Here is a 25,093-nt window from a genome sequence, read left to right as displayed (position 1 = left end):
GTGTGAATGAGTTCCACATGACACAAAGACATTTGGGAACTTTGAAGCAGAGAACTGGAGTCCTTAAAACAGTTGTATCCCCTCACAAAAAAAAAAAAAAAAGAAAATGGGGCATGCTGTATGAATGGCCGGGGCCAGGATGATGTCACTCACGCCCAGAGCTCTGAAGGTATGGCACAGGTATGCCCCCCCCTTCAGAGCGCATGTGCCAGTGATGTCACCAGGCTGCATATTTCCTAAACAGTGCTTATAGGCTCACCTGTAGGTACAAGTTAAAAAAATGGAATTTACTTCAACTTCACAATTTCTTATAAGAAACATAGCAGGAAAAGCGTCATTCTCCTGTGTTTTACTTAACCTGCTTTAAATAAGAATAAAAAATGTGCTGACAAATGTAAACATTTCATGTCCTGACCAAAATGCATTAATCTTATCAGATCATCTGCTGTTATAAATTTACTTCCTTCACTATATGTAAGAGACAAGTATACGTTAATAAAATAAATGTATAAAACCACGCTCACATAAGAAGGAACATTTATTCTCTTGTTACTTTATTAGATTCTCTTATATACATTGCACAGTATTTTTGCCCTAGCTGAAAACCCTTCTGAAAATAATTTTAACTGCATTGAAGTTTTTTGCAGAGTTCTCCATCAAAATGAAAACCACTTTCCAGTATGGAGATAAAGGTTTTTTTTTTTTCAATACAGATACAGAACTGAAATAAACCGAAACATTGCATTCCAGGAGTTAGCAGCAATTAGCAAAGTGGGCTTTTCAGAGTTTTTATAGATTTTTGGCTGCTTTCACATCATGCAGGACTTAAACTGTTCCCAGCTGCAGTCAATAGCTTCGCTCCCTATCAGGGAACACACGTTTTCCATATGAATGGAGCTAGTCTCTGGCTACATAATGTCAAATATATTAAGTGTAGAAATGATTAGAAAGCAAAGTAGTATGCCAGGTTATTACTATCATATTACTATACTCTTTAGGCATGTTTAATAAGGCAAAGAGCAGTGTGTTAAGAGTGGTAAGACAGAGCCACTAATCAGCATTGCTCTATCACTAGCCTGCCATAAACTGTAATCTGATCAGGTTGCTCTGGGATATCACATCATAGACGATATTCACTTTTTGCACTGCCATGGTAAATAAGCCATCAGCCCTTGCAGAATACAAGATTTATACTGATCCATTACTTCATATGTTATAAGTGCTCGCCCTCACTTCTTTAACTTGACCTTCACTAATGACTGGCCAGCAGTCAGCTACATTTCAAACAGCAATATATGCACTAAACAACTTCAAGTCAAAAAGCTATGAAATATATTAAACCCTTATGCGAATATCTAGAAGGCACATTAATTGGGTCAATGGCTAAAGAAAATATTTTTCAATTAGTCCCTTGTCATGCTTTAATTAAATAAAATAGATATGATAGGGAAAAAAACAATAACCCACAGCTTTAGGACTGGATTCCATTTTCAATAACAAGAGTTGAAGTGAACAGAAATCTGATTGCTTTCTGTGGGTTACTCATTCCTTCTTCTGCCTTATTTATTAAACTATATGAACATTTTAAACTCCAAATATAGATTATATTCTGGCCTGCTTTTAAACTACAGGGCTTCTCTGAACTGAATGTGAATCAGTTAACTAACTTACCCCTCTAGGACAAAAGGATAGGTTTCCTTGTAAGAAAAACCCCACCGTTGATTCTTATCCCAGAATGCAGTGCCCAGTCCTAAGTAGGCACTCACCAGGCCCAAACATTTTGGGGAGGAGAACGTTAACCGTGTGGAAGCTCTAACACGGAACTCGCACAGGGGATAGGACTCCACAGTCTGAGCCATGGGGCGGCGGAGACATACATACGGGTAAGAGTTTTCTCTGATTGGGCAAAGTAACAGTCTCTTTAAATATTTCTGTTCTATTATTTGGCATGTAAGATCACACGGAGAGTTCACCATGTAGACAGAAGTGTTGGAGACAAAAAAGGAGAAGTATCTGTAATGATGGTATAGGAGTGATATACACACAATGAAGTGACACAAAGGTTAGCACACTGCTAAACAGATCATCTTGGTGAAGAAACAAGCAATAGATGAGGAATAAACTGACAGCATGTATACAGTTTCTGATTTTTCCATTATTTTTTAAAATGGAAGCACACAACATTTTTTGTTTTTGTTTAGAAGGACCATACACACAGAGCCAAACAATGGCTTGTCCCTGAAATCATCCCTACATATGGTGTAACTGTCTGTTTCGTTTGCCTTTTATGACACAAGTAAAACCTTATATGTATAATAATGAACACTGAATTCCTCCTATGGGTTACAGGATCCTCAGATTTTATAATGTCCTAGAGAGAACTTACACCCATCTTTACAGATTTGCTGGGAGCACCAATAGGAGTAGTTGGTTAAGTTGTAGGAAATCTTTCTCCAGCTTTGTCTGCAGATGAACTTTACAGTCTGTACTGTGCTCTTTAGTTAAACAAAACTTTATGAAGCTTCAGCTGAACTGTAGGCAAAGAACCTGGTAGGTTTCTGTACTGTTCCGCATTGTCCTACTTCTACTTCGCTCATGCGGAAAAACATTTCCTGTTCCTGCTTCTTCTGTTCCAAGTCGTCCTCCAGTGCCTGGTGTTAAATAATAAAAAAAAAAACACAGAAGGGAAATAAAAGTTACAAACTTCTAAGACGAATTGTTGTTTGTGATTTAATTATAACTACAAACCACACTGTACCTTACATAATGCACAACTCACATCCAACTTAAAATGGTTGGAAAGCCACTGTATCATAATCATACAATCCCCTCTTGTTAGATAACATTATGTGTCCCAGTGTCTGTGCTTTATAAAAAAATATGCAGATTTCTACCTTATTTCAGAGAGCCTATCAGCGCTCACGTGACTGCTCGCTGCTCTCCTCTCCCGGGCTGACAACTACAGAGGGAGGGTCTGAAAACTGCCGCTGATGTCAGCCTGGGATGAGGGGAGGAGAGGAGGAGGGGGAGAGGAGCTGGTAGTCAAGTGAGTGCAGAGAGGTGCTCTAAAATATGGGTGTAACATGCTCCAAAAGGCGAACTTATCCTTTAATACATACATATTATTTGTTGCATGCTCCCATTTATAAAGCATAAAAAAAAAAAAATGAAATTGCTGTTTTTTTACTTGCTTAATTATTCCTACTTCAGGGGCTAGGGAGTTATATTAACCATAATTAAACTTGTCTGTACTGTGCTGGCAGATCTTTAAAATCAACTGTAATCTCAATGTGCACAAGGACTAAATGATAAGTTCACCTGGCCTGCTGTCACAGGAAAGAGGGGGGGGGGGGTTAGGGGGGTTATCAGGGAGCAGCTGCAGGAGCAGGAACATGTTACATGTTCCACCCTAAAAACGGGTGGAACCCAAATAGTAAGGATAACTTGCCACAAATTTGTGGCAGTGTTGAATTGTAATTCTTGACTTTAAGTGCCGGTTCTCACTCAGCGATGTCAGACATTGCATGCAATTCGCACCGCACTGCTCTGCAAATCACATGCGATGTCTGTGCAATGCAAATTCACATCGCATTCGGACCAAAGACACGCAAGATCCTTTTTTTGGTCCGCACCAGAATCGCATTGCATGGGTGTTCACACCTATGAGATCCAATTCCTGTCCGAATTTACAGTTCGCACTGCGCTATCCAAACTAATCTGGGGATGTTGTTAACTTTGTATTGACACTCCCAGCAGTTTGCATATGGCAGCTTGAACTGCCTGCGAATTGGGTGCGATGCGGGAACCCGCAGTGGATTTGCAGAGTTCCTGCATCACACCAATGTGAACCGGCACTAATTCTTTTAACTCGCTGGACATTTTTACTGGCATGTGGTACACTTGAAGAGCATTTGAAGCATACGTTCTAGTTGACACTTTTCTAAATTCAGTCAGTGACCTGTGGTGGGATGACTATTGCACAACATAACTAAACCAAAACTTGTTGATCAAAAGTTGATCTCGAGTCATGCAATGCGGACTAGCTGCAATTGTTCAATTGCGAAGCCTGGCAAGTCCAGAAATAGCTTTTTCAAGTCATTTTCAAACTTGCAACTCAATTGCTTGCTTTCTGGGAACAGGTCACATTTTCCCAAAAGTGAACCTTTAAACATCTAAACCATCCATTTGCCAAACCCTGAACACTGCTGTCCCGATTTCTTTAAACATTTCCCTGATTAGTCAGAGCCTTATTTTTTTATCAACAGACATAGACAAATTAAAAGCAGGACGCTTGCGAAGACCTACCTAAAATAAGAAAATTTAAGTCAGATCTCCTTTGCCAATGTCATTGAAAGATTAGCACCCTTACTTCTCAAATGCTTACCTTTGCTACAGAGCAGGTCCACCCCAGTCCGACTTGACCATTCTTGCAATGCCTTTTCTGCCTCCAAACCAAGCACTTTAGGGGATCATGTCCCAGAAAGACTCAGTTGAACAGCTTAAACATGTATTGCAAAAAAAAAAAATGAACTAGAAGTCCCTTTTTTTGTGCAAAGTTTGCTAGAAAAGTTGTATAGTAGTGTGCAGAGGCTTCATCCAGAATTTTAATGTTAACATGTGGTCACGCCGCTTTAACACCTGATGGGATATATACCGTGGGTAAAATAAGTATTCAACACATCACCATTTTTCTAGGTAAATATATTTCTAAAGGTGCTATTAACCACTTAAGCCCCGGAAGATATTACCCCCTTCCTGACCAGGGGGTATTTTGCGATTCGGCACTGCGTGACTTTAACGGACAATTGCGCGGTCGTGCGACGCTGTACCCAAGCGAATTTGACGTCCTTTTTTTCCCCACAAACAGAGCTTTCTTTTGGTGGTATTTGATCACCTGTGCATTTTTTGATCATGCGCTATAAACAAAAAAAGAGCGACAATTTTGCAAAAATAACAATATTTTTCACATTTTTTTATATGAAATTCCCCCCCCCCAAAAAATGTAAAAATCGAATTTTTTTAAAATTTTTGGCCAATTTGTTTTCTGCTAACTATGTTTGGTAAAAAAAATCACAATAAACGTATTTTGATTGGTTTGCGCAAAAGTTATTGCGTTTACTAACTAAGGGAAAGATTTTTGTCATTCACGTCCCGGAAGAAGTCTAACATTGGACGAAACGCTGCGTCGGGCTGGACCTGTGACGCGGGACGTCACTACGAAGTGAAGCAGCGGTCATCTCGTTGGCGGTCAAACATTTCTGACAGATAAGCTTTTTTTACTCTTATTACCTGTAAGCATTTATTTGGCATAAGGAAATTAAATGGTGGTTCATTAGGTGTTGCACTATGGTTTTCTTTTTTGCTTTTTTCTGGTATATATGAGTGATCAGTCTGCCTTGTACCATCTGTATGGAGTCGCACCTAATTGGCTTGATCCTGGAATCTCTGAGGATTGCTGGAGGAGCAGTTTGGTGAAACCTTTGAGCCTTCTTTTATTAGCGGGACGGTAATCGGCAGTGTGATTGGGGTTGCTCTCTCTCTCTCTGGTGGTGGCACTTCAAGGAGACCAATCAGCTGGACCCTACCTATACCTGGACTTTTTATATAGCGCTGCTTTTTAATTTTATAATCACATGCTTTGCTCAGGTTTAATTTTGGCCCATTCTTCCACACAAACGGTCTTCAAATCTTGAAGGTTCCGTGAGCCTCTTCTCTGAACTTTGATATTTAGTTCTTTCCATAGATTTTCTATAGGATTCAAGTCAGGCAATTGGCTGAGCCATTCTAACCGATTTATTTTCTTTCTTTGAAACCAATAGAGAGTTTCCTTGGCTTTGCGTTTGGGATCATTGTCCTGCTGAAATGTCCACCCTCATTTCATCTTCATCATCCTGGTAGTTGACAGCAGATTTTTATCAAGAATATCTTGGTACATTTTTCCATTCATCCTTCCTTCAATGATATGAAGTTTGCCAGTACCATATGCTAAAAAAACAGCCCCACGTTATGTTCCCACCTCCAAACGTCACTGTTGTTATGGTGTTTTTGGGGTGATGTGCAGTCCCATTTGACCTCCTGGTTGTGGCCAGTTTATGATGAAATGATGTTCTTTCCACTTCTGGATTAAGGCCCCCAACAGTGCTCACTGGAACATTCCGAAGTTTAGAAATCCTTCTGTAACCAATGCCATCAGTTATTTTTTGCAACAATAAGGTAGCGAAGGTCTTGCGAGAGCTCTTTGCTTTTACCCATCATGGGATGTTTCTTGTGACACCATGGTAATGACATACCTTTTTATAGGCCATCAGTTGAGACTGAACCAGCTAATATTAATTTGCACTGACAAGGGGCAGGATTGCTTTCTAATTACTGATAGATTTCAGCTGGTATCTCGGCTTCTCATGGCTTTCTGCACCTCCCTTTCTTCATGTGTTCAATACTTTTTCCCTGTGTCGTTCCATTTTATTACACATAATTTATTTTTGGAACTTGCTTTTGGGTTCTTTGCATGTATGGATTGCATGGGTTGTTACCGACATGTGGTGAAAATTTCATGTCAATAGCACCTTTAGAAATATATTTACCTAGAAAAATGGAGAGGTGTTTAATACTTATTTTTACCCGCTGTGTGTGTATATATATATATATATATATATATATATATATATATATATATATATATATATATATATATATATATATATACACACACACACACACACACACACACACACACATATATACATACATATACTGTTTGGATTTAAGCACAGGTGTATCTGGTTTCTTTTGCATGGTGCAGGCAGGTGGCCAGACCTGGACCTGTGGCTCTCCTGCAGCTTGTGTCTACTGCCCCATATTGGTGCTATATCCACTGGAGCATTTGAATTTTGCAGAGCAGTGTAGGGATTGTCCAGAGAGTGATTATTTTGACGCAGCTGGCCAGCTTAAACATGTATTGCAATGTATGTTGACTACAAATCACTGTTTTGAGCAACATTTTCTGGGAAGGGTGTATAGCAGTGTGCACAGGGTTCATCCAGAATTTTTAGTGTCCCAAGGAGGTATGTTTTTGGTGGATTTAGCCCCCATTTCTTTCGATTGCAGCAGCAAATGGGAACCAACTGCTAATGTCATTTATTTACTTGCTCTCAAATACTAACAGTTCAAGTCTGATATTCAATAATAGAAGATTGTCCTTTCTTAGCTGGTAATATTAAACTGAGGGCAATTCCTTTAATAACCAGAAGGTAGCAGCATTGCATCAACATTTTGAGAGGCAGTAGAGGAATATCAATCTTTGCTAATCTGGCACTCCAAGCATTAAATGTTTATTAAAATCAATCACTTTTTTTTTTTTTTGCCTAAAGTGACGTTTTTCACTACTGAGACACTTTTAAAGTAACCCCAGCCTGTAAAAGACTAGCATCTATACTTACCTTTCCGGGTGCTTGCTCTTTGCTGCTCTCTTGCCATAGCAGGCATTCGGGACTCTTTGGTGTGTTCAATACCTAATCTAACCTAAACTAGAAGTTGTAGTTCCTCCCCCTGGCTCATAATCCCATAGTGACTTGCAAGCCGGAAAGAGGAAATAAAGTGTAAGGTAGCACAAACAGGTATTGCAGGGGAAGCAGCAAAAAAGCAGCATTTAAAGACACGGGTCACTGAAAAGGTAAGATAGATGCTCTTTACAGTCTAGGGTTAGGTAATTAATCAGTGATAATATAGTATCTCGGTTACATTTAGAAGAAACCTACCTTAACTAGGCTGTGCTATCCTACTTGTTCAGCTGTCACATTGACCCACTTGCTTCACACTTCACACATGGCTGACTGGGTACAGGTATGACAATAAGAACTTTAAGGCTGGGTTCAAACTGATGTGAATTGAATGCAGGTTTCCCTGCATCCAATTCGCATGACAGGAGAGTGTGACTGGCTCTCAATGGAGCCAGTTCACACACCTCCAGGGCGGCCGCGGTCCGCATAGGAAAAGGGTCCCGTGCGTCTTTGGCTTAGAAACCGGTAAGAATTCCTGCAGAAATTCGGACCAGAATTGCACCTGAAATCGGTGAACAGGAATGCATCGGACCCCCTGCTGTGACCCGCGGTCACAGTAAGTGTGAACCCAGCCTTAACCATCCTCGTCTTCATACTTGTCATACAGTCAGTGGCTCTAAATAGATTAAAGCCTTTGGTTTAGCATAACAATCACCCAACTACTATTTTTCAGAAAAGGTCAGCAACAAAAGCCCAATTATTTTTATACACTCTGGATATTTTTATAGTAAATAAGCCTTTTATTTTTTAATTTTACAATTTCTATGTTTCTAATACAAACAAAATGTGTTCCATCCCTTTTTAAGTATTAAATTGGATGGCCAATTTTGCAAGCCTGGAAAGTTTATATACTAAATGAAAGCCACAAGACAGAATGAAAACTGATCCACACTCCATTAAAGTATATACAAGGTTAAAATATAATGTACGTACGTACCTTTTTACGAGGCCTTAGCCTCTCTCTCCAGTCTCTCAGCATCTGAATGTGTGAATCATCAACTGCCTTCAATTTTTGGGTCTCATGCTCCACTAGAAGGTGACACTTCTCATTCTAAAAAGCAATCCAATGAATGGCAATACATGTTAGAAACAAAGATGGACCAACAGGAGGAAAACATGGCAGCATCATAGCCGGAGTCACTGACACCATTTAATGTGAGGCTGCAGAGCTGAGAAATTAACTAAACTGCAGTGTAGTCTACTGAAACCAGAATGTGGGCCTAGGAGGTTAAAAACATATTAATGAAATATATTAAAAAGTAAAAATATATTCTCTGCTAAAGGCCCTGAGAAGCCAGAAGTCAAAAGATAAAAAACTGCTAATACAGTCACTGCATGTTTAAAGGTATTAACGTGAAATTAGATGCTACCTAGGCACGCTACAATATCTCTGCACATACCTATGCATATGATAATAATAATGGAGAAAAAAAACTGCAAGGCATGATAATGATTTTGCCAAAATTAAAAACATAACACTATACTAAATAGTCGGTTATTCTGTAACATCCAGGACACATGACATATACAGATAGACTCTCTGGGTTGGCTTCACCTGTAACTGCTGCAGCTCCCTTGCATTGCTGTCACACTGAGCCTGCATTTCCAGTAGGTAGTGCTCATGTTTCTGTTGCTGTTGTGCTCTCTCTGCTTTCTGCCTCTTCTCCTCCTGTAGAGAGAACTAGAAAGGGGAAAAAAGACTTTAATCTGGTCTGCAATTAAACACAGCATTATAAATGGATCAAGCCTATCAAAGAAGACCATGAAAAGTCATACTGCATTTTTGGCATGTTTAGAGGAAACCGTAACCTTTTACAATTTGACCCAATGCCCCAACAGTCCACCTCTAGCTCTGATGTGTTTGAAATCCCCATTGTTGAAGCTTCATTATTTTTCAGCCGAAGTTCAAGAATATCTATGTGACATTTTTTTGGTCTGCTTAGTATTGCACAGACATGTACTTCACAACATGTAGTATGAATTGTCCACTACTAGCATCTAACAAAGGCAAAGTTAAAAGGAAGGGTATTGGCTCTACGATTTATCTGACACACTGTACATTATTAAGGGGAAAAGGACCAGGAAGGGACTGGATCACTTCACAGCGACAAGATTTTAGTATCCATCAGTCTAAGGCCAAGTTTACACTTTAAAGTATTACTAAACCCACAGCCGTAAAATCAGTCTGTATATGCAGTAAAGCATGCTGGTTATACTCACTGTGGAACCTAAAGGGTTATTCCTCTGCATTGTGTAAAAAGGCTGTTTGATCCTGTCTTCTCTGATCCTCCCCTTCTTCCAGGGTCTCCAACTCATCTCCAGATATTATAGAGGTCAGGGGACAAGCTGCACATGCTTAGTTTGGTGTATATTTCTAGAGAGTTTTTTTTTTCTGCATGTGATCAGCACAGGGCCAATCAGCACTGTCCAGACAGAGGGTCAGGGATCCTGCAGTCTTATAGGACAGTGAGAGCAGAATGAAAACTCCTCCTACAATCTTTAACCAGACACTGGTAGAAGTCACAAGACTGCTATATACTGCTGATGAGAAAAGGTATTTAGCAGTTTATATTTAGTAAAATAATTACATTTCCATGTTCTGTGTACTGTGGGAGACCAGTTATAATGAATGCAGGCTCCTGGGTTTAGTAACACTTTAACTTTACTTCACAGTATTGGTTTTAGGGCCTGTGCACACCTATGAATTGTAGTAACACACGGGTAAAGATGAATTACAATAAATTAGGTTGACACATAATCAGCACAGTTACCATTTGGAATGGTGCCCCAACTCTTGTAAGTGCAATATAATGCACAAAGAATGCCCAACTAGGGCACTGTGGGGAACAGCTTGAGAAAAAAAAAAAAGAAAAGCTCAGGTGTGATCTTCAGTGCTTTAAAGTGGAAATTTACTATAAAAAACGACTTTGCATCACTGGATTCCTTCCCTCTCCTCAATGTAAAAAAACCTAACAAACCTTTTTTGTATTTTTTTTTTTTATCTACATTTTGCTCTTATTTTACAGTTTGGCTTACATATATCCAGTGAAGATTAAACAAATCCTCCTACATATATCCAGTGAAGATTTGTCCATATTTATCTGCAGCCCTCTCTCCCCTACAGCTATCTAAAACACACAGATCAAAAGGCTTTTTCTCAGTTCCGGCAAGGCAGAGGTGAGGGATCTGGTTTCACATAGTGCACAGCTCAGAGAGGAGAGCAGAGTGTAATCAGAGCCCTGAGTAAAAGGGAAGGGACCCCCTTCTACACAATCCCATAGGGAAACATGCACAGCTAAAAAAACAGACTTCAGACAGAAATCACCCAGTGCTTTGGATTTAGGCAAGTACACACTATAGAAGGAATACGCTTTTGCATTTTTCATGTCAGAGGTTTAAAACCACCTTAAAATAATGTATGTTTTTTCCAAAAACGAACAGATTAGAAATGGACACATGCAAACACTTTGGAAAGGCACCTTTAAAAATGAAGATTGAAAATCCACAACAGGCAGGCCTAGATCCATGCTACCCACCTGTTTAATTTTCTCTCTCTGCTCGGCAGCACTAGAACTAGAACTGATATGAAGGCTTTTCTTGTACATGGCCATCCTGGTCTTTCCTTCACTTCTCTGGACTTTTGGTAGTCGAGCCCTTTCCTGCTGTTGCCGTAATCGAAGCTGCTCCATCATGCGCTGGTTGTACCTCTGCATCTGTTCTTTCTCCTGTAACAACGTACAATTGCATTTTATTTCAATTTATTGCTGACCGTTGAGGCTCTCTAGGGCATGGGACCATTTGTAAAGAGTGTAAGTACACTCGGAACATGCGATAGGATCTATAAAGTATATTAGTTAATTACTATTTTTGCGTTCTGATAGCATTCTGTTATTACCAGGTTTGACCAATTACAAATTCAGTTCCATCTATCCCCCTCTGCGGGAGACCCAGCGCGGTGAGACTGTCACACCCGGCATGTGTCAGTGATTTCCAGGTGTAGGCTCACATATCCTCACTCCACCGCATATGTCCCATGCCACAGGTATGGACACCCTTTGTGTGTCTGCATTTCATTAAGCACTAAGCTGCATTTCTGCATTTTTATATAGACAATGTTGTTTTTTTATACACATATATACAAGTATTTGCAAATCCCTATATTGATTAATATTCCATTTGTTCATCAGTTAGATTGACATCTACGCTTTCTCTAAAGAAGCCATATCAGGGAAACCGGTCAGCTAACTAAAGCGTAACAGTCTTACATAGAATAGTCCATAATTATTTTAATGAACTTGTTTTTAAAAAACTTTTTTCTCAATAAATAAACTATGTATTTAAATTAATATGTTATTACTGTGTATCTGGTATATCTACTTAAGCACCTAAAAAGTCCCACAATGTTTGTTTTTCCTTTATTTAGCAAAAAATAAAAAACCCAGTGGTGAGTAAATACCACCAAAAGAAAGCTCTATTTGTGTGCAAAAAAATTATAAAAATATCATATGGATACAGTGCTGATGACCACGCAATTGACATTCAAAGTGCGACAGCGCTGAAAGCTGAAAATTTGCCTGGGCAGGGAGGGAGAAGTGCCCAGTATTGAAGCGGTTAAAGAAATCTAATTTTCAGTACGGTGATGTTAAACATAGATTTTAAGGCAATAATGACTACAAAAGACAAAAATGTAAAATATACAGTGCCTTAAAAAAGTATTCATACCCCTTGAAATTTTCCACATTTTGTCATGTTACAACCAAAAACGTAAATGTATTCTATTGGGATTTTATGTGATAGAGCAACACAAAGTGGCACATAATTGTGAAGTGAAAGTACAATGATAAATCATTTATACATTTTTTTTTTACAAATAAATATGTGAAAAGTTTGGCGTGCATTTGTATTCAGCCCTTTTTGGGTATGCCTCTACCAGCTTTGCACATCTAGGAGAGTGAAATTTTTGCCCATTCTTCTTTGCAGAATAGCTCAAGCTCTGTCAGATTGGATGGAGAGTGTTTGTGAACAGCAATTTTCAAGTCTTGCCACAGATTCTCAATTGGATTTAGCTCTGACTTTGACTGGGCCATTCTAACACATGAATGTGCTTTGATCTAAACCATTCCATTGTAGCTCTGGCTGTATGTTTAGGGCTGTTGTACTGCTGGGAGGTAAACCTCTGCCCCAGTCTCAAAGTCTTTTGCAGGCTCTAACAGGTTTTCTTCTAAGAATGCCCTGTGTTTGGCTCCATCCATCTTCCCATCAACTCTGATCAGCTTCCCTCTCCCTGCTGAACAGAAGCATCCCTACAACACGATGCTGCCACCACCATGCTTCACAGTTGGGATAGCGTGTTCAGGGTGATGTGCAGTGTAAGTTTTCCGCCACACATAGTGTTTCTTTTAGACAAAAAAGTTAAATTTTGGTCTCATCTGACCAGAGCACCTTCTTCCACATGTTTGCTATATCCCCCACAGGGTTTCTCGTAAACTGCAAATGGGACTTCTTATGGCTTTCTTCTTGCCACTCTTTCATAAAGGCTAGATTTGTGAAGTGCACAAATAATAGTTGTTCTGTGGACAAATTCTTTTACCTGAGCTGTGGAGCTACTCCAGAGTTACCATGGAGTAGCTGCTTCTCTGATTAATGCTCTCCTTGCCCAGCCTGTCAGTTTAGGTGGACGGCCATGTCTTGGTAGGTTTGCAGTTGTGCAACACTTTCCATTTTCGGATGATGGATTGAACAGTGCTCCGTGAGATGTTCAAAGCTTGGGATATTTTTTTATAACCTAACCCTGCTTTAACTGCTTGCCGACCGCCGCAAGTAGATTTACTGCGGCGGTCAGCCCCTGCCAGGCAGAGTGACGTTAATTAACGTCACTAGCCTGGGAGGGTCTGGGGAGCGAGCGCGCGCCCGCGGAGGCGCGCTCCCGCGCGGTCACGCACCCCCCCGGGCGTGTGACCAGCGGACCCGATGTCCGCCGGCCACTCGGCGATCGTCGGGGGAGAGGGAGAAAGTCAGGCAGCTTGTGTAAACAAGCTGCCTGTCATTCTCCTCGCTGTAAAGACACTGATTACACGGATCTAGTATGTAGATCCGTTGATCAGTGTCCTTACAGCTAGAGCCACAGCCAATCACAGTAAGAATCACGCCCCTAGGGACACACACAGCCCCTCCCTCCCAAATAAAGTTAACCCCTTCACTGCCAGTGTATTTTTACAGTAACAGTGCATATGTATAGCACTGATTACTGTAGAAATGTCACTGGTAACCCCAAAAGTGTCAAAAATGTCAGTCAAGGGTCCGATCTGTCCGCCGCAATGTCGCAGTACCGCAAAAAAAATCGCAGATCGCCGCCATTACGCGTTAAAAAAAAAACAACAAAAATGACAAAAATCTTTCCCTTTGTTAGTAAACGAGATAACTTTTGCGCAAACCAATCAAAATACGCTTTTTGCGATTTTTTTTACCAAACATAGGTAGGATAAAACAAATTGGCCAAAAATGTTAAAAATTTTTGATTTTTACATTTTTTTTTGGGGAATTTCATATAAAAAAATGTGAAAAATATTGCTATTTTTGCAAAATTGTCGCTCTTTTTTGTTTATAGCGCGTGATCAAAAAATCGCACAGGTGATCAAATACCACCAAAAGAAAGCTCTGTTTGTGGGAAAAAAAGGACGTCAAATTCGTTTAGGTACAGCGTCGCACGACTGCGCAATTGTCCGTTAAAGTCACGCAGTGCCGAATCGCAAAATACCCCCTGGTCTTTTAGCAGGAAAATCCTCCGGGGCTTAAGTGGTTAAACTTCTCCAAAAATGTATCCCTGACCTGTCTGCTGTGTTCCTTGACATTCATGATGCCGTTTGTTCACTAAGGTTCTCTAACAAACCTCTGAGGGCTTCACAAAACAGTTGTATTTATACTGAGATTGAAGTATAACTAAAGGCAAAACTTTTTTTTTTTGTTTTGTTTTGGATAGAGTGGAGAAGAGATTCACCCTCGCTATTTGCCCTGTTTACAATTATCACTGAAAATGAAAGTAAAAGAAAATCCCAAATTTTGGGTTGTTCCCAGAAAAGTAATAGAGGAGAAATCTTCCAATGAGGACACTAGTTCTTGTGACCTAGGGGTCCCAAAGAAATTCCCTTTATTTGCAGGGATTTCCTTTCACTTCCTGTTTGGCTATGGGACAGGAAGTGATGGGAAATCTCCACAAAAGAACACAGATGGGGGAAAAAAAAATCTGATAGGGATCATAACCCCTACACAGAATGAAAAAAACATTTTGCCTATAGTTCTACTTTATATGCAAATGGCTTCTGAATCCAATTGGTTCCACTAGATTTTAGCTAGGGGTATCAGAGTAAAGGGGGCTGAATACAAATGCCACAATTTTTTAGATATTCATTTGTAAAACATTTTGAAAACCATTTATCATTTTCCTTCCACTTCACAATTATGTGCCACTTTGTGTTGGTCTATCTCCAAACTACGGCCCTCCAGCTGTTGCAGAACTACACATCCCATGAGGCATTGTAAAACTCTGAAATTCAGATATGACTAGGCATGATGGGAATTGTAGTTCCTGAACAACTGGAGGGCCATAGTTTGAAGACCTCTGGACTCTATCACAGAAAATCCTAATAAAATACATTTACTTTTTTGGTTGTAATATGACAAAATGTGGAAAATGTCAAGCGGTATGAATACTTTTTCAATGCACTGTGTGTATATATATATATATATATATATATATATATATATATATATATATATATATATATATATATATATATATATATATATATATATATATATATATATTGCGTGAAGGGTCACAAATAACCACTGGCACAGGTCAGGTGGTTCCCACTAGGATCTGTAAGAAGCGCAAAAGTCACAATCTTTAAATGTACCGAGGTAAGCCTTGCACGTACATCCTGATCTGATGAGTCATCTGTAGTCACAGGACGACCGTCTTTACGATTAGAGCCAGACTGCTACTAACAAGGAACACGCATGGACAGGGTCAGTTAGGCATACCAGGTTAAAAAATGCAGCTATGGCTAATAACCACTGGACAATGCAGGCTTAGGTTAGGCAGTCTAACTAGTGAGGATTAACTAGTGACAATCCCTTGCATAGAAAATGGTCTCTTCAGTATTTTCTATAGTGCACTGATTACTACTGAGTGCCCTGAGAAGGGCCTCCTTTTCTCCCCTTCTATCCTGCTCACACAGGGCCAGGCCTCCTTCATTTCAAGGCGTGCAGGCTAGTCTAGTAGTATACTAGATCCTTAACCCCCTCATTACAAAGATCATATTCTAATAAATTCTCATCAAGCTGTATCCCTCAATGAGCGATAAAGAAAACGTTTTGATTTAGAGGAGTACTGAGCTGCTCATCTTTTTTGCACCAAACATTTCGTGTAAAAAGTCACCAGTGATCAGTCCCAGTAGTTTTTGTACCTTGTCATGTTTTCTAAGCAATTCATGCCGCTGTAAAAAGTACTGGTCTTTCAGCTGTTGCTTATTAAGCTGGTGTCTCTCCTGCAGGTGGCGCTCCTCCAACTCCCAAATGCAGGCTTCCCTGTCTAAGAAAACAGAAAAAAAAAAAACATGAAATATAACTAAAGCCACAGTTTTTATTTTTGATAGAGTAATGAATAGTTAAATGTCCTGTAAGTTTTTGTGATTTTTTTTTTTTTTTGCCATCTATGTCCCATTACAGGGATTTCCCTGGCGAAATCATCTTTTCACCAGAACAAGTTTCCCCATTCCCACTATTCCTGTTCTGGGACCAACTTAATGTTTGGGATTTTCTTTCACTTTCATTATTGGTGGTATTGTCTACCAAGACAAACCAAGGCAGGGTTAATCTCCCTAACATGGATACAGACTAGGTAGTACACACAAAGGTGTTGGGTCCTTCCCTCATAAAAAGAATTGCAACAATAAAAGGAAAAAAAAAATCCAGACCAAAGCCTGTAAGGCCTGGCGGGGGGGGGGGGGGGGATGTGCAGAAAAATTTGATTTTTGAGTTACCGTAAAATCCATTTCTCTGATGTTAATTGACGGACACAGCTCCTGATCTTCTTAACCATTGGGTTATACTGCCCCCTACAGGAGTAGGACACTAGGCAGAAAAAAAGTCAGGCTATGCCTATGGGCAGTCCCAGGGGGTATACTCCCTCTCTGCTATGGTTACAAGCAGTGTCAGAAGAATTACAAGTCCATAGAGGGGTTGATGCTGTGTCCATCAATGAACAAAGAAATGGATTTTACTGTAAGTCAAAAAACCACACACTGATCCAGGTGGAAATGCCTTCAAAAAATCCTCACAGTAACAGCACAGGTGCAAGCTCAATGTGCAAGCCATATAGTACAAAAAGTGTGTCTGGACAGCCGCACTCCAATGCAAATATTTATTGAGAAGAGGATAAAATACCACAGCATACAGAGGTACGGATCAAAGACAGCTGATGCATTTCACACTACTGACAGTGCTTAATCATAGCTATAGCTGCGTCCTCCAACTAAGTCTTGAGCACAGATAATCAGTAGGTCCACCAGCGCCTTTTCATGCGGGGATGCAGCAGTGAAGGAATCATCCTCATTATCAGAGGATTCAGGGCGTGTAGTCCCAGACCTAGCAGGGTGACCCACGTTCGGGGAGGCCGATTTAGATTCAGAATCCGATGAGACAGATCAGGCAGGGGAAGGCGGGGGGCGCTTATGCCAGCCCGTCGCCCAAAAGCCACCTCCACCCGGGACACAAGGGACGCAAGGACTGCTGTCAGTGCATCGATGAATGGGTGGGACCTGGAGGACCCGCAGGTCAGGTGGGGAGATGTGCTCCAAAGACTCCATGAGTCACCAGGGGGACCCCACAAAAAAAAGTGTAAAACACTGCTACCACCAGTTGAAGTGTAGAGAGGAGTAACACCGCTCAGGTGAGTCTGTGTCTACAATCGAAGGGGGGTGCTGGACCTCGCCTTGCCACTGCAAACAGCATATATGAAGAAATTGGACGCACACTACCAGGAGATTCAGTGTAGAAGAAGATCTTTATTGTACATGCAAAGGTACAAGGTACAGCAGGATGAATATGGTGTACGACCAATTTCTTCATATAAGCACCACCAGTTGCCAGTCACAGAGCACCCATCGATCCTCAGCAGAGAGGGAGAGGACCCCACCAGATTCACCACCCCACAGAAACCAGGCACCGCAGCCACCAGGAGAATCTGCACTGCACGAGCAGCGATCAGGAAATGACAGGATCCAGGAGTCAGCACCAGGGGATGAGGAGGGGCTCCCACCGCTAAAATCACCATCCAGAGGGCTCCACTGTCATGGCCGCCACAATTGTCAATGGCAAACCACCGCAAAATGACTGCCGGACTACACAAACATGGCTGCCATAGATTAAACACATAGGCTACAAGGAGATAGCGACACCACGAGGCTCCCAGGAGGGATCCCTAGGCCTCAAGGACAGGCCTGGGCAGGACAGGGGGCTCTGTACCCCACCAGGTAAAACCCCCAGCCCCTCCGCCCAGCTGATCGTCTGGTCCTCGGCGGCGCACCCACCCCCTGCCAGCATAGCACCCTGCCCCCATCCCAGGAGGTGGACCAGACCACCCACACAGCCCCAGTATAAGTGGAGGGGGGGGGGTAGGATATGGGGACAGATGAAGGGGGATGCCTGACGTGAAAGAGGGGAACCCGGGGATCCAACTGTTAACTTCATGTACAAGGGATATAGTTGTTTAATATACTGCCATCTTGTGGTCATTTCGGTTACTGCATCTTTTTAAGTGTTCCCTCCTATTCTATGATGTATTTCCCCTTCCTGTTTAGTTAGTGTGGAGGAGAAAATAAAGTACTGAGTGCAGAACCACGTCGTGTCTGTGGAGTTTATCAATGGTAGCAGAGGATGGTTTCCAACTATAGAGTACCACCTAAGTTTGACGAAATCAGACCATACGAGTGCTGGAAAAATGAAATTAGTATTTGGAAACTTGTTACGGATTTGGACAAGAAGAAGCAGGCACTAGCGGTGGTGTTAGGGCTCGAGGGGCGAGCCAGAGAGACCGCTTTGGAAATACCAGCGAGCGATCTGAATGAAGACAATGGTATGGAAACCTTGTTAGCTAAGCTGGACTCTGTATTCTTGAGAGAAGAAAAAGACCGCGCTTACGAAGCGTACTCTCATTTCGACTCGATTTCCAAAGACAGCGCGATGTCCATGGCAGACTACATCATAGACTTTGAGCAGAGATACAACCGCATGAAGAAATACAACATGACCTTGCCTGACGCTGTGTTAGTGTTTAAACTACTGGACACGGCTTGTCTTGAAGAGAAGAGTAGGCAGCTAGCACTTACAGCGTGCACGGATTTAACATTTGCATCCATGAAGTCAGCGTTCAAACGGATTTTCGGAGGAAAAACCAGTGGAGCAAGTGGAGGCAGCTTGACTCAAGATGCGGCGTTTTTCACGGAGCAGAGACCACCAGGTAAATTCAGACGGAACAACAGCCAGTCACAGAATAGACAGTGGCAGCCACAGCAAGGTACAAACCCGCTCGACAAATATGGTAAGCGAACAAAATGCGTAATTTGTCAGAGCACGTACCATTGGGCCAAAGACTGTCCTCATCAGAGAAATGAAGTAAAGCTAGCAGAAGATGAAAATGTCGAAGAGTGTAACATTACACTGTTTACAAAAGTTATGACGGACTCGGAGATCTTCCTAACTGAATCACTGGGATCAGCTATCATTGACACAGCATGCACACGTACTGTTTGTGGTGAAAAGTGGCTGGATAGTTACATGAAAGACCTGAGCCAAAGCCAAATAAACAAACTGATGCAAACAGAATCTTCAAGCTGTAGACCTTTCAGATTTGGTGATGGTCAGGTGGTACACTCCTACAGAAAGGTAAAGCTTCCCGCTAAGATCGGACCAACAAAATGTCACATTGAAACGGAAGTTGTTCCTGTTGATATCCCTTTACTGCTGAGCAAAATGGCTCTAAAGAGAGCAGGAACTGTTTTAGACATGGAGAATGACAAAGTTGTCATGTTCAAGCAACCAGTGCCTCTTGAGCTCACTAGTTCGGGACACTACTGTGTTGACATTAGAGATGGTAATACTGAAGTGGACACCAATGAAAGTGAAGTTCTTGTCATCACAGCAGAGATGTCTACAAAAGAGAAGCGTAAAATTCTCCTGAAGCTTCACAAACAGTTTGGCTTATCCTCAGCTCTGGAAATACTGACAAAGACTATCCAGTTATTCTGCAAGAGATTATCCGTGACTGTGAGGTATGTCAAAGATATAATAGGACCAAGTCCAGGCCTGCTGTGGGTTTGCCTTTAGCCTCAGAGTACAATGAGACAGTGGCAATGGATTTACATGAGCTGGAACCTGGCATATGGTACCTCCACATCATCGACCATTTCACACGCTTCAGCGGTGGAAACATAGTGAGAACAAAGAAAGCCTCTGAAATTGTCAACTCTTTCATTCACTCGTGGATAAGTGTTCATGGTGCCCCAAAACGGATATACACTGACAACGGTGGTGAGTTCAATAATGAGGAGATAAGAGAGATGGCAGAAAAATTCAACATTGAGATGAAGACCACAGCGGCATACAGTCCTTGGAGCAACGGGCTGCTGGAGAGACACAACATGACTGACTGAGATTCTTCTGAAGGTGAAAAGGGAAAACGGGTGTGGCTGGCAGACTGCTCTAGACTGGGCTTTAATGGCCAAGAACAGTATGATTAATGTGCATGGTTATAGTTCACACCAGCTGGTGTTTGGTCACAGTCCTAATCTTCCCTCCATTTTGGTTAATAAACTGCCTGCTCTAGAAGGCACTTCTATGAGTACTAGAGTAGGACAGCACCTAGCAGCATTGCATGCTTCCAGAAGAGCATTCACAGAGGTGGAATGCTCAGAAAGAATAAAAAGAGCTTTACGAAAGCAGCTTAGGCCTACAGATGAAAAGTATGAGACAGGAGACAGAGTGTACTACAAACGAGCAGACCGTACAGAGTGGAAAGGTCCTGCTGTAGTTATCGGTCAAGATGGCTCTGTAGTGTTTGTCAGACATGGTGGTATCCTTGTCAGAGTACACCAGTCCAGGCTGAATAAAGTTAATGCACAGGATGGGGATACACTTGTACTACCTGATATTCCTGGAGATAGTACAGAAAAAGAAAATGTAATACACACTGATATGTCAGAAAATTCAGATGATGAAATGAGTGTTTATAGAGAAGTGCAAATCCATGAAAACACAGAAACAGATGATAGAGAAGATGTGAGACAAACTAATGAGAGGGATGCTACTAATACAGTGGGTTCCACGGGTGTCAAACTGAAAACAGGTCAGACAGTGACATTTACAAACATAAATGATGAGATAAAACACACGGCCAGAGTTTTAGGCAGAGCAGGGAAAGCAAAAGGGCAATATAGAAACTGGTACAATGTGCAGTATCTTGAACCAAATGGCAACGAGGGTCAAAAGGAAGCTTTAGACATGTCACAAGTTGATGATCTTCTCACTGAATGTGAGAACACCGATGGCGATGTACTTATTACCAAAGACATCTCTTTTGATGCTGCTAAACAGCAAGAGATTGACAACTGGCAAAATAATAATGTTTACGAAGAAGTCACAGACAAAGGTCAGAAATGTATCTCTACTAGATGGGTCTGTACGTTAAAGGAAACTTCTAGTGGTGTTGTTCCCAAAGCCCGTCTTGTGGCGAGAGGTTTTGAAGAAGTCAATATGCATGAATTACAGAAAGATTCTCCCACATGTGCATCAGAATCACTCAGGCTCCTGTTAGCTGTTATTTGTCAAAACAAATGGCAAGTGAACTCTATGGATATTAAGTCTGCTTTTTTGCAGGGAATGGAACTCTCAAGAGACATTTACATTCGTCCCCCACCAGAAGCGAGCGTGGACAATGTGTTGTGGAAACTAAAGAAATGTGTGTATGGACTTGCAGATGCTTCCCTCTACTGGTACAACAAGGTCAAAGAACTCATGCTGAAAAGTGGGGGTAAAATGTCACGGGTTGATCCTGCAGTGTTTTATTGGCAGAATGAGCAGTCTGAGGTAACAGGAGTACTGGCATGCCATGTGGATGATTTTTTTTGGGCAGGTTCAGAGCATTTTGTAACCAATGTCATCCCTGTGCTTAAATCTGCATTTCACGTGGGTCGTGAAGAGTGTGAGAGTTTTTCATATGTGGGGATGAACATTGCTACAGTGGGTGGTGTAGTACAGGTGCATCAGCACAGTTATATTGAAAACCTACAACCAATTCATTTGCAGGCAACACGTGCTGTACAGAGAGAGGCCCCACTGAATGAGAAAGAAAAAGAGAACAACTCAGATCCAAAATAGGACAGGTTCTGTGGGTTGCTAAACAAACAAGACCAGATGTTATGTTTGACACATGTAGCCTAGCATCCAACATTAAGAATGCTACTGTTCAGTCCATACATGAAGTGAACAAAGTGCTCCGTAAACTTAAGTCAGAGAAGGTAACACTTAAGTTTCAATACTTGGGTAACAGTGAGGATTTGAGTTTGGTAGTATTCAGTGATGCTTCACTGGGCAATCTTCCAGATGGAGGTACACAGGGTGGGGCTCTAATTGCCCTCATGGAAAAATCAGGAAAGTTCTCCCCACTGTTTTGGCAATCTAAAAAAATTAGACGTGTGGTAAGAAGCACACTGGCATGAGAAACCCTTGCCATGTCAGATGGTATTGACAATGCTATGTTCTTGGCTATGCTCTACTCTGAACTCACTACTGGTAAAGCTGATCTTAATGCTCTTCCTCTTATCTGTGTTACTGATAACCATTCCCAGTTTGACGCTCTTAAGTCTACAAAACAGGTCACAGAGAAGAGACTAAGATTAGAAATAAGCGGTGTCAAAGAGCTCATACATGCTAATAAAATCAAAGAAGTGCGTTGGTCAACAGCCAAGTCACAACTTGCTGACTGTTTGACAAAAAAAGGTGCTTCCTCTCTTATGCTTCTTAAAGCGCTGTATGAGGGTGTATGGAAACTGTAAAATCTGGTCCATTGAGCATATATCTTGGTATTTTTATTTTGTTTGTTTAAATACGCAAACTCACTTGAATGCTACTGTGTTCTGAAAATCATTTTTGTGTGACAATGTTTTATTTCAAACTCACCCGTTCTTTTTTTTTTTTATCTTAAGAAGAGAGTGAGATTGTTAACTTCATGTACAAGGGATATAGTTGTTTAATATACTGCCATCTTGTGGTCATTTCGGTTACTGCATCTTTTTCAGTGTTCCCTCCTATTCTATGATGTATTTCCCCTTTCTGTTTAGTTAGTGTGGAGGAGAAAATAAAGTACTGAGTGCAGAACCACGTCGTGTCTGTGGAGTTTATCACCAACCAGCTTAAGGAGGGGCCCACATCCACCCCAAAACCCTCCAGGGGGAGAGGGGGGACAGCTACTCACCATACCAGGAACCAGACGGGCACCGCTCCAGACAGAAGCCCTCACTATCGAAATGGGGGGGCTGTCGGGCAGGAGAAACGCTGCGACTCGGGCCGAGACCCGGTCGTATGCAAACTCGCCAGGCGTTTAACTTGCAGGCCAGCCCCCGTCCAAAGGGGCTATGTCGCGGTCGACCTAGCGCGGAGCCACTGGCCAGACTGGGGTGACCACTGGATCTAGATTATCCAGCCCATTGCCCACTCTGCCCGTTGATTGTATATTTCATAGGAAAAAAACAGTAGAAAAATTTCTATCTAAAAAGAAAAAATTGCCAGGACCAGAGATCCCAGCAAGGAACAAGGTCCTTACTTCTGACTAGTCAGAAAAAAACTCCCTATAGTCTATAGCAGTAAGAGGGAGTATACCCCCTGGGACTGCCCATACGGGTAACCAGACTTTTTTCTGCCTAGTGTCCTACTCCTGTAGGGGGCAGTATAACACAATGGTTAAGATGATCAGGAGCTGTGTCCGTCAATGAACGAAAGAGAAATACAGTCACCACGCCCTGGGCATCTGCACTGCAGATCGTGGCATCGTGCTTGTTTCTGCAAGATCTTGGTCTAAGCTGAGTAGCCCAAATCTTTCAAGAAGATGCTTCCGTACAGTGCATGGTAGGTTTGGAATACTATGCACTCCCCAAAATCTCCCTAAAAGGAGTGTTTTACTGGTAGAAACTATCACTTAGTACCCAGTGTGAGTGGCCATCATCCCGATAGATAAGATACAAAGAAAAGTACCCCCAAAAGATTATGGGACTTTATATGCCACTAGAACACTGAAAAAGGTACAGAAATGTGTATATAAAATCTAACTTTTATTACATGAACAAAAAATAATTGCACAAACATGAGTATGACCAGCACAAAGCTAGACATAAGAAAACTTTAAAAACCTGCAAGTGAAGACAGACCAGTTTCCATACAGAAGACTCTTGGGTGTCATTGGTAGAAAGAACCGGACAGGACCCTACGCGTTTCGGGTTATAGAAACCCTTCTTCAGGGGTCAACCAGAGTTCAATACACAAGGTTTACCTATATAAGAATATAAATTGCATTTAAGTATTTTAAAAAATAAAGAAATATTCAAAATACAAGTATATACAATATGAAATATACTTGTATTTTGAATATTTCTTTATTTTTTAAAACACTTAAATGCAATTTATATTCTTATATAGGTAAACATTGTGTATTGAACTCTGGTTGACCCCTGAAGAAGGGTTTCTATAACCCGAAACGCGTAGGGTCCTGTCCGGTTCTTTCTACCAATGACACCCAAGAGTCTTGTATGGAAACTGGTCTGTCTTCACTTGCAGGTTTTTAAAGTTTTCTTATGTCTAGCTTTGTGCTGGTCATACTCATGTTTGTGCAATTATTTTTTGTTCATGTAATAAAAATTTGATTTTATATACACATTTCTGCACCTTTTTCAGTGTTCTAGTGGCATATAAAGTCCCATAATCTTTTGGGGGTACTTTTCTTTGTACCCTAGAAGGAGTGTGGCATCACCCTTGCATAGGCAATGTACACAGAAGTCAGGGATAAGGCAAGTAGAATTACTAACTTTTTCTTCTCCTCTGTTTTCTTAAGCTTATCTAAGCCCAACAACAAAACAAAAAGTTAAATATTGCAATTTACCAGTTCTAAAACGTGGTGGCTGCATCAGCTTATTTTCACTGAGTAATCCTGAGAAAACACAATTCATGTCCTTGGGTTGCTATGTTCACTCTAGGCTGCGACTGCATCTTTAAAAGGATCCCTAGATGCAGGAGAGGATCCTGATATAGTTAGTGTAGTCCTTACACTAAGACCCGTGCAGCACGACTTTAATCGCGGCTTGCAAACGACTTCTCTAATAGAAGTCAATGCAAGTCGCTCCGACTTCGCCCCAAAGTAGTGCAGGAACCTTTTTCTAAGTCAGATCGACTTGAGTCGCTCTGATTAAAACGGTTCCATTGCACAG

General features: G+C 41.3%; 1 protein-coding gene across 1 annotated transcript in view; it reads right to left on the bottom strand.

Annotated features, from left to right (window-relative positions):
• Positions 1–2,222: 2,222 nt before the first annotated feature.
• Positions 2,223–25,093, bottom strand: part of STK10 (serine/threonine kinase 10) — a 198,911-nt gene continuing 176,040 nt past the window's right edge. The window contains exons 15-19 of the mRNA XM_082254761.1: positions 16,028–16,152; positions 11,096–11,284; positions 9,115–9,240; positions 8,497–8,610; positions 2,223–2,651 (exon numbers count right to left, since the gene is read on the bottom strand). Of these exons, the coding sequence (XP_082110887.1) occupies positions 2,514–2,651; positions 8,497–8,610; positions 9,115–9,240; positions 11,096–11,284; positions 16,028–16,152 (692 nt within the window). The 3' untranslated portion in view covers positions 2,223–2,513. The remainder of the gene's footprint in view (positions 2,652–8,496; positions 8,611–9,114; positions 9,241–11,095; positions 11,285–16,027; positions 16,153–25,093) is intronic.

Source organism: Pelophylax lessonae (genome assembly GCF_965119305.1).
Source record: "Pelophylax lessonae genome assembly, chromosome: 4".
In the NCBI taxonomy this organism is placed as follows: Eukaryota; Metazoa; Chordata; class Amphibia; order Anura; family Ranidae; genus Pelophylax; species Pelophylax lessonae.
The sequence above is the reverse complement of the archived record's forward strand: the minus strand, read 5'-3'. Positions and strand labels throughout refer to the sequence as shown.